Source organism: Falco biarmicus, chromosome 6 (genome assembly GCF_023638135.1).
Source record: "Falco biarmicus isolate bFalBia1 chromosome 6, bFalBia1.pri, whole genome shotgun sequence".
Classification (NCBI taxonomy): Eukaryota; Metazoa; Chordata; class Aves; order Falconiformes; family Falconidae; genus Falco; species Falco biarmicus.
In genome coordinates this window covers 82613451-82629244 of record NC_079293.1, presented here as the reverse complement: position 1 = coordinate 82629244, position 15794 = coordinate 82613451, and the positions used below count along the sequence as shown (strand labels likewise).

At 37.3% G+C, this 15794-nt stretch overlaps 1 protein-coding gene across 3 annotated transcripts in view; it reads left to right on the top strand.

The window, feature by feature from the left end:
* The window catches only part of ERO1B (endoplasmic reticulum oxidoreductase 1 beta), a 32671-nt gene extending 18240 nt beyond the window's left edge, over window positions 1-14431 (top strand). For 2 of the 3 annotated variants that reach the window (XM_056343250.1, XM_056343252.1), the window contains exons 7-16: window positions 1821-1941; window positions 2027-2073; window positions 3221-3232; window positions 4076-4102; window positions 5578-5670; window positions 5835-6081; window positions 6940-7009; window positions 8159-8245; window positions 9658-9791; window positions 10732-14431. In XM_056343250.1, the coding sequence (XP_056199225.1) occupies window positions 1821-1941; window positions 2027-2073; window positions 3221-3232; window positions 4076-4102; window positions 5578-5670; window positions 5835-6081; window positions 6940-7009; window positions 8159-8245; window positions 9658-9791; window positions 10732-10792 (899 nt within the window). In that variant the 3' untranslated portion in view covers window positions 10793-14431. The remainder of the gene's footprint in view (window positions 1-1820; window positions 1942-2026; window positions 2074-3220; window positions 3233-4075; window positions 4103-5577; window positions 5671-5834; window positions 6082-6939; window positions 7010-8158; window positions 8246-9657; window positions 9792-10731) is intronic. The other variant, XM_056343251.1, reaches the window with a different exon arrangement.
* The last annotated feature ends 1363 nt before the right edge of the window (window positions 14432-15794 follow it).

The following is a 15794-nucleotide window of genomic DNA, read 5'->3' as shown; positions in this document are numbered from 1 at the left end:
TTAAAATTTTCTATACAAGCTGTTTCTGTGATAAGTAGTTGGTGAGCGTTACTGTAGATCTGAACTGTTATATGCAATAAACTGCTGTTGTCTCTACCATCTTCAAGGTGCCTACTTGTATTTTTAAGAGGACTCGGTTGGGAAAGGTATAGTTCAGGAGTGTTTCTTTTAGAAGTAATACTAACTTAAGTAGTTCCTGATTCTAACTCCATCTCTCCTTACATCATGCCCTGCTGAAGGAGGATGTACTGCCCCCAGCTGTGTTCTTCCAGTGCTTTTTTTGCACTGGCGTGCATCTGTCTGCATGGTAGACTGATTCAGCTTACTTGACTAGCGGGAAAGTGAGTTGATGTCTCCCTCCCATCTCCCAGGTTGTTGTGATGAACTGGCTTATCAGGTGAGTTTGTGAGTTAGAGCTAGGGAGAGGTGAGAGAATAACTACTGGGAGCGATGGGAGGAGGTAGAAACTCTTGTTCTCTTCCTCTCCTCTCTTCCTGGTAGCGAGAGCGCTCTTAATGCACTCAACTGTAGCACAAACCCATATATCAGTTTTACTTTTTACTAGCTTTTTGTTGGGCTTAATGACAAACTAGATAAGGGAATTGATCTAGCTGAAAAAAACTTCATAACCCAGGTCAGCTTTCCATCTTCTTGTTACACTGCCCCGCACTCTCAGTTGAAGAAAAAGTGGAGACCTGAAGTGACCAGGAAGTGTAGGAACTGCTTAGGTTCACCATGCTGTCAAAGAAATAAAGCAAGCTGTTATTTAACTCTGTCTCATCTGGCACTCACTGTGTTGCTGTGCGTCCTGTGTCGTGTCTCTTTTCTTTGTTTTTGCTACTACTGCTGAAGCGATGCTTAACTGCTCATGCAGAATCATCTCTTCTTTTTAGAGCAGTTTTCACTCTATTTCTGTGGTGTTTTTCAACATCTGAGGAAATGCTCAGTGGCACTGCTTGGCCTATTCCTATGAATAAGTTTCTGGACTACTGGCTTGTATTGTATGTGGCCTTTTTTAAGCATGAGTTGCTCTTGACCTAGAATTTCAAAGGGGAGGGAATTCTTGCTGCTTTTTAGTGGTTGTAGCTCAAAACGTAAGTTTCTATTTGTATGGAGTTTTCAAGCAGAGAGAGTACTGTTCACAGTTTTCTTTGGATATGTTGCCTGAATTTGTAGTGAACTTTAAAGATGAGAGTATAGCTTGGTGAAATGTTGCTTAAATAACATGCTTCATGTCATAACCAACAGAACATTCTGCGTTATGCTGGAAGTTTGTGCAGTTAAGCAACATGATCCAGACTTACCTAGTATGAAGGGTATCTGGGGAAAAAAGGGATTTAACTAACAAATACGTATAAAAGCATGTACCAGCTACAATGTGCACTTCTTGCACTTGTCTTTGTTAAGAAGCTCCTGTAACAGTATACCCATTTCAAAACAACAATCATCCCAACCAAATACTGCCAGACAAACCCTGAATTTGAAGCCCATTTAAAACAGAACACTGCCTATATCTTAGAATAGGGTGAGAGGACACATTGTATGACAAGTGTTTGTGGTGGATTTGAGGAAGCCACATGAAAGGTGTTAAGATGATGTAGAAATTTTGGTCACATAAGAGACTTTGGAATAAATTACATACTTCTGAGCTTTCTGTTTACTGTCTGTATTACTGTATTTTTATGCACAAGGTGTTTATAATCAAACCGGAAGACAGACTAGTACTATATGACACCTCTTACTTATATTTGTGTGACTTTTTTTAAACTTAAATCTTTAACTGATCAGTTAGAATATGTAACAAAAGGTTTCCTATTTAGATGAGAGATCTCCAGATGCGCAGTATGTGGATTTGCTGCTGAATCCAGAACGTTACACTGGATACAAGGGGCCTTCTGCTTGGAGAGTGTGGAACAGCATCTACGAAGAAAACTGCTTCAAGTAATTGGGAGGGAGAGGAAGCCTATTTCTTATACTTGTGCTTCAGCTCAAAACTGATTTTTGTCTTTTCTAATTTATTTTCTAGGCCCCGATCTGTCTATCGTCCTTTAAATCCACTGGCACCTAGTAGGGGTGGGTCTTGCCTGTTTTATTTTCTGATGCAGTTCCTTTAATGTAGTGACAATTGGAGTACAAGCGAGATGAATAGTGATCTTCAGTCTGTAGGTGCACTTTCTGCTTTTTTAATTGCCTCTGTAGAAGTATCTGTCCATTTTCAATATTTAGAGTAAGGTTTGTGATACTTGATTACATACATGCTTAGCCTTATGCATATGAGTAGTCTTATTAATGTCAGGGGAGCTAATATGAAAACTAAAGTAAGTCTCAGCTGTTGAGTTGAAGTGTCACTATAACTTTTCAGTGTGGATGGGAAGGAGTTAAAGTTCAACAAAAACTTCAGCACTCCTATATTCTTCCCTTGTGTTTTTTCCTGGAGGATTTAATTTAATCACTTCAGCTCATAGTTACTCTAGTGTAGTGTAGCTGTACTTTTTCTATCCATAACGTTTAGTGTATTACAAATGTACAAATGATTGCATTATTTGAAGAAAGAGTGGATACTTAGGAAGGCTCAATTATCTGCAATATTTAAAAAAAAAAAATTAAAAAGTATGCCAATGACTTGAGTTTTAAATTTTCAGATTTAAATTGAAAACTATAACCTCAGATTCCAAATGAATCAGCTTTCCCCTGTCAGTCTGTCTAATTTCCCTTAAAAATTAACTGTTAGCCAATAGATTGAGTTAGAAATCATCATCACACATTAGAAAATCTGTCTATAACGTAGATAATGTATATACAATTTATAATTACTATTTTTAGTAATTACAGATTTTAGTAATTATATTGAGATAATATATTGCTGGTATACAAAAATTATAAGAGCAGTTTAACTTGGGGGTCAGGATTTCAGGAAGGAACAGTAGTCAGATTGTTGAATAATGTGAACTGAAGACTACTTTTTCTGAAATTAAACACAGCTTTCAAGAATATGTAAATCAGCTGCTACTAAGATGTTATTATAATGGATTTAGTCTCAGGTGGTCTTGAGGAGGAGGAAGAGGATGGAAATTAGCTTTTCTTTTGTAGATTAAATAATTGCACTTGAACTTTTTCAGTGTTTGTAGTAAAGCCTGTGTTTATTACCATTTTGCTGTGAAAATTACCTCTTTAATGTGTATGGATTTTTACTTTTTTTTTTTCCCCCCACCCGCCCAAGGAGGAGATGATGGTAAGTCATCCTATTTTGCTTGACTTGCGGAAATGAAATAAGTGTTAAAAGAGTTTTGAACATCTGGTTTATTCACTTTATTGCTATTGCATTAGAGGATAGGAAATTTACGTTTTTATGGATGACTGACTGATCAGAAAATGTTTTTATTGGGATAATTCTTTCATTTGGAGTAGGGGAAAGGAGTGGGTAAGAGCAAAATACAATTCTGTTGTTGCTTCTTATCTTTGCAACGGAATACGTGTTGCGGTAATGTCATTAGCGAGATAAGTGGAGATGTATAAATTAAAAGATTCTTGGGTCTCTTCCAGAGCCCCATTGATACTGATGTCAAATCCCTTGAAAGACAAGGGATGTTATTTTTGTGTTTCCTTGGATGTCCTTGATTTTGGGAAGGTGAGGAAAGTGGGGAGAAAAAGCATTCTTGTCTGTCTACAGTGAGACAGACGTCAAGATTTTTTTCAGTCAGCTGAATGCTCTCAGGCAAAAGATTTAAGCCTGCAGGAAAGTAGCAGTTGAGGTAAAGGCTATCAGATATAATCACACCCTTCTCTCACATCTTCTACCACGGGTGCATATAACCAGGCTTCTGCTTCCATGCGCTTCCGAATGCCCTCACCAGTAGCTTAGTCATGTTCATTCTTGCTTTTCTCCCATTCTGACTGCAGTAGATTTAAGTTAACCTCAAAGCTGAGCTGCTTCAGTGTCAATTTTCACTTTAATAGCTTAATTATTCAGCTTTTCATCCAGATGGCAGCTAATGTTACTATGCATAGTAGTATAAAGATACTGTGATGTTGAAAATGAATACTCTTCATTTAACTGCATGCTTTGTATTTACAGGAGAATCTTTCTACACATGGCTAGAAGGTAAAGGTTCTTGGATGGGTTAATATAATCTTAAATTCACTAGAGGAAACATACATTTATTTTTTTTTTTATCTCCCCAACTATTTTTCATAGCGTAGGCTTTTTAATAGTGCAGAAGTTCTAAGTGTCATTCAAAGAAATTTTCATTTTATTTTATTTTTTTTACCTTGAGGGTGTTTGGAAATCTTCTCATTCACTTAGATGGTATACTCCTTAAACCCTTCAGTGTTTCATCTTTTATAAAGGGGGAGTTCACTTCAATACCGGTTACTTTGAATTTTCTGCTCATCTTAGGCATTTAAGCAGGGACATTATTATTAGTAACACTGCTAAGTGTTTTTATTTGAAAACAGCTCTAAAAAACATTAAAGTTTTCAATGGTTCTGTTCACAGTATATAAGATAATGTAAATATAATGTGTATTCAGAAGACAAAGAAATTTGCTTTTTATTCATATTTAAATTGAAATCCATTATTACAGTGGTAGCAATCAAAATAGCATTTTGGAGCTGTGCAGAGAAGTAATGAATTAAATGTACTTAATTTTAAACTTAGTTCTTTCTGCCTTTCATAAGCCTTTACTTGTTTAGTTGGAAATCTCGAAGTAGTGCTATTGTAGGAAAGCGTACAAATTTACGTGCTGCTTAAAATGTGCTATTTATAAATGAGGCCGTATCTCAGCCTCACAGGTAGGCTTCACCATCAGCTCATCCTGTTTCTGCTTGTGGAGACTGGAGTGGCAGGGAAGTCACTCAAACATATCCTTTGAGAAAGGAACCAACTCCCAAATTCCAGTTGTAGCCCATCTCTGGGTCCAAGCGGTAGTCTAAGTAACTTCTCCATTTAAATTATATTTTGGCCACCTAATGCCATTGTGTTTCTGTTTACACTGTAGGAGTCTGTACCTGTCAAAGTCATATATTTTTTCAAGGTTTTGCTCTGTACATTTAAATCCTACAGTAGAATTTGTGGTAGAGCTGGGAAGAAATATTTTTTGCTGTTTTCCAAAGCCATAAGGTTGTCTGGGTTTTTTGGTGTCTTTCTGTAAGGTCACTGCTCTTAATTTGGTGGTAGCTTTAATTCTAATCAGGATGGGTCACAGTGTAGTTCCGGTTTCCGGACTGTCAACATTTAAGATTATTTCAAATTTATTGCTCAAACAATGTAAGCATCGTATTTTTGTGTGGCAATTTATCTGTAGTAATTGACCAGATACTTATTCGGCTGTATTTATTGGAGCTCTAAAATACTAAGAAATGTCAAACTTCATTCTTGTACTTCTTTATATAAAAAAATAAGTGAACTTTTTCCTGTGATGCATATAAGGGCTTATTAACAATTCTGAAGTACTGTAGTTGTAATTTTTGAAAGTTAAATGATGCAGACTCGCATCACTGAAATGTCAAGGCATATTCATTTTAATACATTATTTCCAGTATTTAGGCTGGGGTCTGTTTGTCTTTTTTCCTGGACAGGTCTTTGCCTTGAGAAAAGAGTGTTTTATAAACTCATATCTGGACTTCATGCTAGCATCAACTTGCATCTGTGTGCAAATTATCTTCTTGAAGGTAATTTAAGTCTAGTTAAAATTGTTGAATGGAATTCTACAGTATCTGTACTGTGTATTTGTTTTTTTCTGAAAATCTTTGATACATATTCAATTGCTTTCTTTTCCTAAATATCTATGTTTTAGTCCCTCTACCCTTTTTTTTTTTTTTTTTTCACTGTGTAGAAACCTGGGGCAAGCCTCGCTGGGGACCGAATGTGAAAGAATTCACTCGCCGCTTTGACCCTATTGAAACAAAAGGGGAAGGACCAAGGAGGCTCAAAAATTTATATTTCTTATATTTGATAGAGCTGCGTGCTTTGTCAAAGGTTGCTCCGTACTTTGAACGTTCAGTTGTTGACCTTTACACTGGAAATGGCCATGAGGATGCTGAATCTAAAGCTCTCTTACTGGATATCTTCAAGGATACAAAGTAAGGCATAGGATTATTTTTTTATCAATAGTTTGAAATTCTCAGTTATAGTCAAAAATGAGCATGGATGACTTCTTGATAGGACAAGAGGAGAGTGGAATGGGGAAATAAAATGGAGTAATGGGAGACAACGAGGAATTTGTACACGAGATGAAAAGAGATGCATGTGTTTGAGGTTTGATTATACCAGCCTTTCAAAAACAACAAAACCTCTGCAAACAAATAAAAAACCCCACCCACCCCACACAACATCCCGAGCTGCTCCCTATTTGTTGCTTTTTCTGATTTTTTGGTATAAGGTGCACGCGAATTTATTTTGAAAAGGAAAATAGTATATGTAGTAGTATTTTAACAATCCAGTGAGCAATCCAGCTTATATCATAGACTTAACCTCTGGGATTTTAGTCATCCCTTCTTCCTTCAGTTTGTTCTCTAAGGTTCTTTAGTCCAGTTCCTTTGCTCACTTTCTCACTCATTTTTGTGATTGGTAACATGCTGTTGTGGCTTCGTTGCTGCCCCTAGTAGCAATCTTGCTAGACATTTGAGATGTGGTCAGTGACCAACTGAAAGGCAAACATGAAGACAATTTCCAAGTATATTAGAATGAAATCTTCATCAGTGGAAATGGAGCAAAGAAGATTATCAACAAAACTGTAAATAACAAATTTCAGGTTACAATGATTGAGTAGTAAAACTGATACAATTCAGTGATTTGTATTTTTTTAAGAACTAGTCTGCAAAGACTAGGAACTGTGAAAAGTATTTTACACTGGTGGCACTAGCGCTGCTCACCAGGATTGATGGAACACTAGTTCATGCCAGCGTTTGGGTTTTTTTGCATTTTGTCTTTATTATTAGGTCCTTCCGTATGCACTTTGATGAAAAATCCATGTTTGCTGGAGATAAAAAAGGAGCCAAGTCATTAAAGGTAAAGCAAATTTTCTGAATGACATCCAAAATACCCATTTCAGAATTACGTCATTTTAGAAAACCTCTCTAACTACTAGAAGCATACTGCTGAGAATAGAAAAGGCAGGGATAAAAACTTAGAGAATTTTATGTGAGGGCCCTTAATCTACTTGACAGTAAAGGAATACAAAGTGTCTGAGCCAAGCAGGCTGGTTTAATGCCTTGGGTCTGCCATCAGGACTGTGGTGAGGCAAGCAGGTTGAATTGATAGTAGCAGTAGATACAGTGGTGTTTTTTAAATAGAGTACCTTTTTCACATAAGTATCTGGAAAAAAACCCTGTGATACTTGCTTAAAAAACAGGTGCCTTATATAGTATAATAGAATGTAATATAATATTATACTTAACATTAGAAGAACATAGCTCTTGGACATGGAACCTAATGTGAATGCTGTTACTACCTAGAACTTCCAGTGTTACCATGCTGCTGTTCAGATTGCTATGCACTACAATTCCACAAAGGGAGCATGGCTCAGTAATACAGGTCTGATTTGATACTTACTAACGCTTTTAATACTTATTTCAGTAGTAGTATGAAATGCATTGGCATTAGAAGGAATCCTACTGGAAAGGTGTATATCAGCCCAGCTAGTTGTCTTCTGACAAATACATAATTGAGATCATCTTAATTATTGCTGTGCTGTGTGTGCTTCTTCTGCTCTGACTGCAAAGCAACAATCTTATCCATAGGTTTGGGCAGGAAATTGCTTTTGTGAACTTGTTTGTCAGAAAGGTAGGTTGGTTCAAAAGGGATTTGAATAATGGAAGAAAAATTGGGCAGGGACACAGATACAGTGCTTATAGCTTAGACAATTTTTAGGAAGTTGGTAGAAACTCGGTGTACAGAATCCAAGCATTACCCTGCATGTCCTCTATGGTTTGGGGGGGGGGTGTGGTGTTGGGAATTAACTGTTAGCAGTGGCTTGGAAACAAGATTCTGGGTTTACGTGGACCTTTGTTATGGCCTGACCACATAAGGTAGTGGGTTTGTTCAGTTTTAGTAATAGAAAATTGATATTCCGGTGGTACTGTATAAGTCAATCTTCTGTTCTTGTAAAGCTAAGAGGTACTTTAAGTTAACTTCTTTTGTTTTGTTTTCAACTTGTAGGAAGAATTCAGATTGCATTTCAAGAACATATCCCGCATAATGGATTGTGTTGGATGTGACAAATGTAGGCTGTGGGGCAAACTGCAGGTAAAGTTTATTTTGTGTGTGTGTGGCAGAGGAGAGGTTAGAAGATAAGCATCTATTTCGGTCTGGCAGGATGCCTCTGACCTTAGCATTCAGACTTCCTATACGCATGGTTGGTCTTTGATATCCTTACCTATATATTAAAAATAGACATATATTTAGTTCACTGTTAAACAATTGGAAAAAATGTTTAAATTGGAATTATTTTTTAGTCAACAGCTGTTTAGTTCACTAAAAGGTATAGTTTGTATTCCCTGAAAAAAAAATATTTGAAGCAGATGCCTCACAGCAAAATCTTACTGGCAGTCAATCTCTTATCTGTATTCAATGATCAGATGAGCCTTGTAGAATCACCTGTTGGCAGCCTTCCTGGACATACAGCACTTGCTTAATTGTTAGAAAATCCAGCATGAGATTTGACTCCACAAATTGAGGCATAAGAAGTAGTGATTCAGATTTTCACAACTGGTGCAGAAGGCAGAAAATGTATGCAAAGGTGTGCAGTCAAGTTGAAAATTGAAAAACAATTTCAGTTTCTGGACACGTACTATTTTTATTTTATTGAGAACAAGATTTTAAACCTCAAGACTAATGTTAAGTCCAGACTCAGAAAAGTTATTACTTTGGGGTGCCTACTGTGCTATACTTCTGTATGGCATTAAGCTTATTGGAGTTCAATTTTCAAAGAAATTTATAACATCAAAAATTTGTTGGTCTCTGCTGAATTTCGGTCTACTCTCTCCTAAGTAACGCTTCTGATCTATTATTGGGTTTTCCGTCTTGCACAAAACAAAAATAGGGCCAGATTTCCTGACCTATAAAATTCTCCTACAGCCAGATTCAACCATTTTTTGTCAAAATCCAGTGGTTGTTTCTGTAGCCCGATTAAAAGGGGAATTAAGAACAGCTGCTTCTGTGATATTTCTGTATAGAAAATAGGGATTGAAACTGCGATGTCTGCCACTAGCACTGGAGGTGGAAAAAGCAGAGGTGCTGTGATACCTAGTCTGACTTTGAAGGGGGAGGGGAGAGGAAGAGAGATCTGACTCAACAGCTCCTGCAGCAATGGGGCATCTTGTAAGGTCAGGCGTGGGAGGAAGCTGGAAGCTAGTGGGTGTGTTTTCATATGTGTCTGTTGTGGCTGAGAAGAAAAGAGATGGTCAAGGAAGAGATTAAAAATAAGATGGAGAGCAAGTATACCTGAGGAAACAAATGTTCTTAAATAAGTGACTGAAGCTGGTACACAATTGATGGCATGGTTCTGGATTGCGTGCAGTTATTTGCGTTGAGGGAGTGTCAATATGTAAGAAGTGGCACTACAGTTTGCCTGAATCAGTAATTTTTAAACTTTTTTACAGTTTTCTGAGAGTTTGAAGGAGTGATCTTATTGTTAAAACATTGGACTTTTCTTGTAGACTCAGGGCTTAGGAACTGCCCTGAAGATCTTATTTTCTGAGAAGGAAATACAGAGCCTTCCTGAGCACAGCCCATCAAAAGGTTTTCAACTCACACGTCAAGAAATAGTTGCTCTTGTAAATGCCTTTGGAAGGTAAGTTTTTGTCATTTGTATAGTAGAAAAGTGGTAAACCTTCAGTGTTGACGCTCAAGGCCTGTGGAAAGACTGTGTTGTACGTGTAGCTGTAGCTTTTCAAAAGCTGAATTACTATTAATGATACTGATAAACTTTATGCTGTCAAACTGAGTCTGTGGAGTGTTGATTATTAGCCTTGGTTATCACTCAGTGTTTGGACCTAATTCGTCTTTCTATCTCAAATCTCATAAATTCCATCTTGCAAAAGCTGAATTTAAGTCTCTGAAGCAGTCATGAGCATTAGGCTCTGAGCATGTCTCCACCTTTTGAACACTGACTGCAGCTGTTCTGCATTTTGTATTTCTGTTTTAAATGAGCATATCTAAAAAAAGGTAGTGAAAAAGAAGAAATATACATGGAGGTGTGTTTAACACCTGTCGCTTAGCCCTTAGGCTTTTGGATTTTTGTATGTGATTATTTTTGTGAAAACTTTAGTTTTGAATAATTTCTTAAAAGTTACCCCAATCAAGTGATGAAATGAAACATTTTAACAGCTTGAAAAGATGTGTAGAACTTGCGTTGTTTGTCATGCCAGTTATTCAGATCTTGAATGTAACAATCTGTTCCTGTTTTAAAAAATGTAATAAACATTATTACCTCTGGTTAGAGATTTTTGGATGTTTAATGAAGTAATATATATTAAATGAAATATATATATATATAAAAATTTTAATTCCTGAAATATATTATGTAAGTATAATGGAGAGTCAAATAGTAGTAATCTTTTGAGGGAAAGTAGTACGTTAAGCATGTTCATCTTTGGAACGGAATTGTGTTTTGGGAAAAAAAAAAAACAAATTAAAAAAAAAAAAAAAAACAAACAAAAAAAGGAAGATGATGATTTGCACTTCTCTTTTGCAGTTGACTTACTAACACTTAAGGGGTTCTTGTTTTTCAGGCTTTCCACAAGTATAAAAGAGTTGCAGAATTTTAAAGTTTTGTTACAACAAACTAGGTAATGAAGGCCTTTGCACAACCTGTTAGTGAAGACCACTTACCTGACTGCATTGAGCAGAAGGAACCGATCCTTACAGGACTCACATGAACTGATAAAAAGTAAAATCAGATACCAACTTGAATATTTATGTTTAAACTAGGAATGGTTATTAATTAGAAAAGATATTTATGAATGAAATAGTTTTTAAATGTGTAAATTATGCTGATTTGTTTATTTTTTAAGTTCTCTGCTCACAATTCTGTTGTACTGAGACTTTGTCATAAATTTTCTTTATTTCCTTGTCTTTCTGAAGACAGTTGTTTCCTATGAAAACATGTGTACCTCTGCCCTGACTTGGCCTGTCCTGAGAGAGGTGCTTCACCTCTCCCAGCGAGCTTCAGTGTATTCTGAGGATTGGGTATGCTGATTCTGGCTGTCTAAAAGAAGGGGGGGGGGGGGGGGGGGGGGGGGAAGAAAACAAAAGGGAAAACCCTCAAAAAGCCAAACAAAACCAGAAAAGGAAATAAGGCTCTTGTTGAGTTCTGCCTTCTTACTGTAGTAATGAAACTTTCTTAAAAATAGGACACTTACTGAGCAGAAAAATTTATTTCATACGGAGCTCCTTTGCATCATGCTGATATCAACATTTTTTTTCCCCTGTGTGCTGCTTTTCAGAATTTCCTTTTTTCTTTCAAATAACTACCTTGTCTCTGATGCAGCACAGTTGGAAGTGACTTTTCTACTGCCCCTTGGCTACCTGCATTTGCTTGGGGGTGGGGGGCAGGGCAGGGGGAGGTGGTTAGGGGAATGCTGCTAGCTGAAAAGCCTCAATCAAATTCACATCTACCCCATTTGATTTTCTAGATGGTAATGACGAGTTCGATTTCCAGAAATTGTCTTTTTAATGCCTAAAATGTTAAAATAGCACACTTCAATCTTTGAGCCATGGAAACAGATTTGCTCTTTATGGGTTATGTTTTAGTGCTATGTGAAAAGGTCATTGCAAGAAGTAAGAACTTGTTTTTGTAGTCACTTTTAAAAGAAGATGCTTTTTAAAATTCATAATCACACTGACATTTAATACCGCATACTCTTATCTATGCAATCCCGAGCTGTATCTTCTTTAATAGGATATTCAGAGTAAAAAAACGGGTATGTTAATAACATAACTTTCATAAAATAAGAAATTCTCATGTATCATTGTCTGCAAATGTCAATGATAATTTACCATTGTCCAAAACAGAATTCAGAAACAGCGTTACTAATTAGTAGCAACCAAATAATGGTTTAAATTTAAAATTAAGTGGTAATTATTTTTTTTTAAACCAGCATGCTTCAAAGTGAAATTAGGAGTGATGAATGCAGGAAGTGCTGGTACAGTGTAGATACATCTCTTGTTTTTAAAAATAAGTCTCTGCAAAATAAAGTGCTCTTAAACATTTTTCACCCTACCAGATATTTAGTGACCTGTTTATATAATTGATTGTAACTGTATTGGCTTCCATAATATGTTCCTTTACAGCTGAGTTTTTCTGAAAGCTGGAATATGCTCTATGTCCTTTGTTTCCAGACTAGCCTCGAATTTCTACCTGACTAGAAATGAGACTATCCTGCTGACACTTGCTATTACAAAAAGATATTGTTTCTGAAGAAAGTAAACCCTCTTGAGTCAAACTGGGATAAGCTAAATGAAAGAAAAAAGAAAAAAAAACCAAACAAAAAACCACACCAAAAAACCAGACCAGCTCCTGCAAAGTTTTGGTGATAGTTGCACAAATTGGCAGTGAACTGGTATCCAGTCAGAAGTTCCTGTGAAGCCAGTAGGTGATTTAACATGGTGTTAGAGAAAGCTGATGTCACTCTGGGGGATGTTACGTTCTTACCTAGCAAGTCTCTCTTGCCTGTGGGCACCTGTCTGAGCAAAGTGGCCACAGGCTTCCTTTTTCTAATTAATGGAGAAGAGCGGGTGATTTTTAGGTGGATTCATCTGGCCTGTTCCAAGCTCTGTATTCGCACCCCAGAGTTTATTTTTCTCCATGAAATTGAAGTGGGAATCTAGGTAACTAGCTTGGATGTGAACAGCTGTGTTTGGTAAATAAATGAGTTACACCCTGAGTATCTAACTGTTCTGAGTAATTGTATCTATTGAAAGAGTGTAGTTTTCAGTTGGCCATTAATTCCTTGCCTTTTGGATTGACCTGCAAGGGCTAGAACCTGTAGGCTCACTTGTGTGAAGAATGCTATATAGGTGGGATTTACCTGTATTGTTACATATTATAGTGCCTAAAGGTTTAGGCAGGATTTTCTAGTTAATAAATAAAAAAAAAAAATGGTGTCGTCTGCGCTGCCCCAGGAAGGACCTTAGTCTCAGACTTGTTTCTTCCCTTTTTCCCCTTGCTTTGTGGGGAAAGTGAATTGCTTCTAGACACCTTCTGGGGATGCAACCCGTGCCTGGTTAAAGTCTACAGACACTGAAGCAGCATCACATCCTGGCATCATGCGAGCAACTCAGGCACACGGATCCTGGGCACCGGCTCCTTGCAGCCCTCGTTGGCGCGGTGCAGGCAAGGTTAATGCCGCTGGGGAAGGACATGAGGGGATGGGAAGCTTCTCTTTTCCTTTGTGTCATGAACACAGGAATGCAACAGAACTTGAGCAGATCCGATGTGTGGGAAGTTCTCTTGCATTTGAAGGTACATCTCGCTTGGTGATCAAATACGGAAGGCGTTCCACTTCACTGTCGCTGTAGAAATAGGACATAAGCTTTTTCCTGTTATAAATCTAGTTGAAACAATTTTCCTGTCACCATCTTTTTTACTGTATTTGATGTACATTCTGTGACTATGCTGCCTATGAAGTTTTGCCATGGGAATCGGATGACTTCGTTCTTTATATGTTAAATTTTAGAAATTTACAGATCTGTTTTTATACTGAAGAATAAGGTTAGTTACACTGTCCATGACCTGTAGACTATTTTAAATTCCAGCTCCCTGTTGGAGATCAGCTTGTCAACATTGTCTGTCATTCATTTCAGAGTAAAAAGTACATTTCCTTGTACAAATGACACAATGATTGTAATCCCAGAGGTAGCGAGAAGACAAAGACAAAACAGTTTCATTTTTCCCAAGTTGTGAAGACCTACGTGAAATGGTAATAAAAAAAAAAAGACTTGGTGTAAAGTGCGCAGGTAAAACACAGGGCACCGTTGCTGAAGAAGTTGTTCTTCAGTGCCTGTGGAGGAAGGTGAGAATATAGATCTGAAATGGTAAAACAGAGAGACGTGTGTAAGCTGGAACAAACAAAAGTGTTTTCCTGCTTCAGCTGATGATTTGTGCTGTATGTCATTGTATGTGCATGAAATACACTGTGCCACACTTTCTCCAGTTGTGTTTTGATGGTTGGGTTGCCTTTATCTGACCTTGCTTTTTGCTTTTTCTGGGAAATGACCTGTAATATGTTGTAAATAATCTAAATGCTTATGTTTATAAAGTAGCAATTGGCAATTCATCACTTTACAATTCCTCCATACAGCTGGCCTATTAAAATGTAATATTTATTAAAATCAAAACAATGTTGGAACTGCTTACTGAGATCTAAACACTTCTGAATCTTTGCTATGTTTGAATCTATAAAACGCGAATTAAAGTATTTTCTGCTACAACTTCTTTTTGTGAATGTAATTTTTTGGGGTTTTGTTTTAATTTTTTTTTTTTACTCTTCATTTACTTTTCAACTACACTTGGTAGAAATGATATAACCGAAGTAATTTACATGTTGGTCATTTCAGCTGAAGATGATGAGCAGGCCTGCACTTTCACTTTAATTCTGTTCAAAAGATGGTGACCTGTGTCTCGCCGTGTGCTTCAGTGTGTCAGCGCATCTGAAATGGAATATGCTTCTGCATGAACGTGGCCAAACGTAGCCCCTGACTGAGTCCAGTTGGGTTTAAGAGTCAAAAAGGCTTATTTTGAAGTGAAGTCTGGTCTGTTCTGTCCTATTCTCAGAATAGCTTATAAAATCAGTTTTGTAAGTACTTTTTTCTGGTCTGTTTATGCAGTGGGCTCCTAATGTGAAATTATTGCCCTTAAAGGGTTTCCACAGCTTTCTCTTTCATTCCATGTATGAATTTTTAACAAATTACCTTACTGAAAAATTGCTACGTGTCTTTCATCCCCAGTTTAGGTGGGTAAGTACCTGTTACACAGGTGATGATAATTAGTCATTTAATTCAAATTTAAGGTCTTACCTTTCACATTGTTGTTCAAATCTCCTGTGTTTGAGAGTGTTCAGTTCTGTTCCTACGATTGGTTATAGTCACTTGTCACACCACGTTTTTGCGTGCATGCTGTGGCATAGGGATCAAGCTTGTTGTAAGCACGAAATTCTCATAATTCCTGCTGTGCAGCTATAGCTGCTGTGAAGAAAATTTAATTCCTGCAGACTTTTCTTGCACTAGGTCTTCAGGCAGTTTAGTACAAACGTGATTGTTGAACTCCAAAGGGTTTAATAAAATCTCTGTTCCGCTCCCAACCCTGTGGCACCTTTTTAATCTCTGGCTCATAGTTTAATTGGCTTTTTTTTTTTTTTTCCCCAATAAACATTTGGGAAGAAGCGAAGAAATGAGTGGGGGCTTTGAACGGTGAACAGGTTCCAGGGTGTGTTGTGCTTCTGCCAGAGGCAGGGCTCGTGCTTTGGTTTTACTGCAGATGCCCCAGACCCGAAGGCCCTGGGGAAGGCTTGGCACGTGAGTGTGGCACTTCAGGTCTGCTTGGAAGCCAAAAGTATGGATCAGGTTTACAGCCAAGCCCTTCTTTTTTTCCTCTGTATCCTGTGAAACGTATACCAAGAATTCTCTGCTTGTACTTCCTGAAGTTGAATATGAGGAAAACATCAAGCCTCTCCATTGTCTGGGAATGTTCTAGCGCGCCTCAAAATGAACTAGTTTCATAGAAGTAAAGATTACCTTACCGTAAGAAACGTATTCTTCTCCCAGGGAGATGTGGATTATATCTTGGTATTTATGG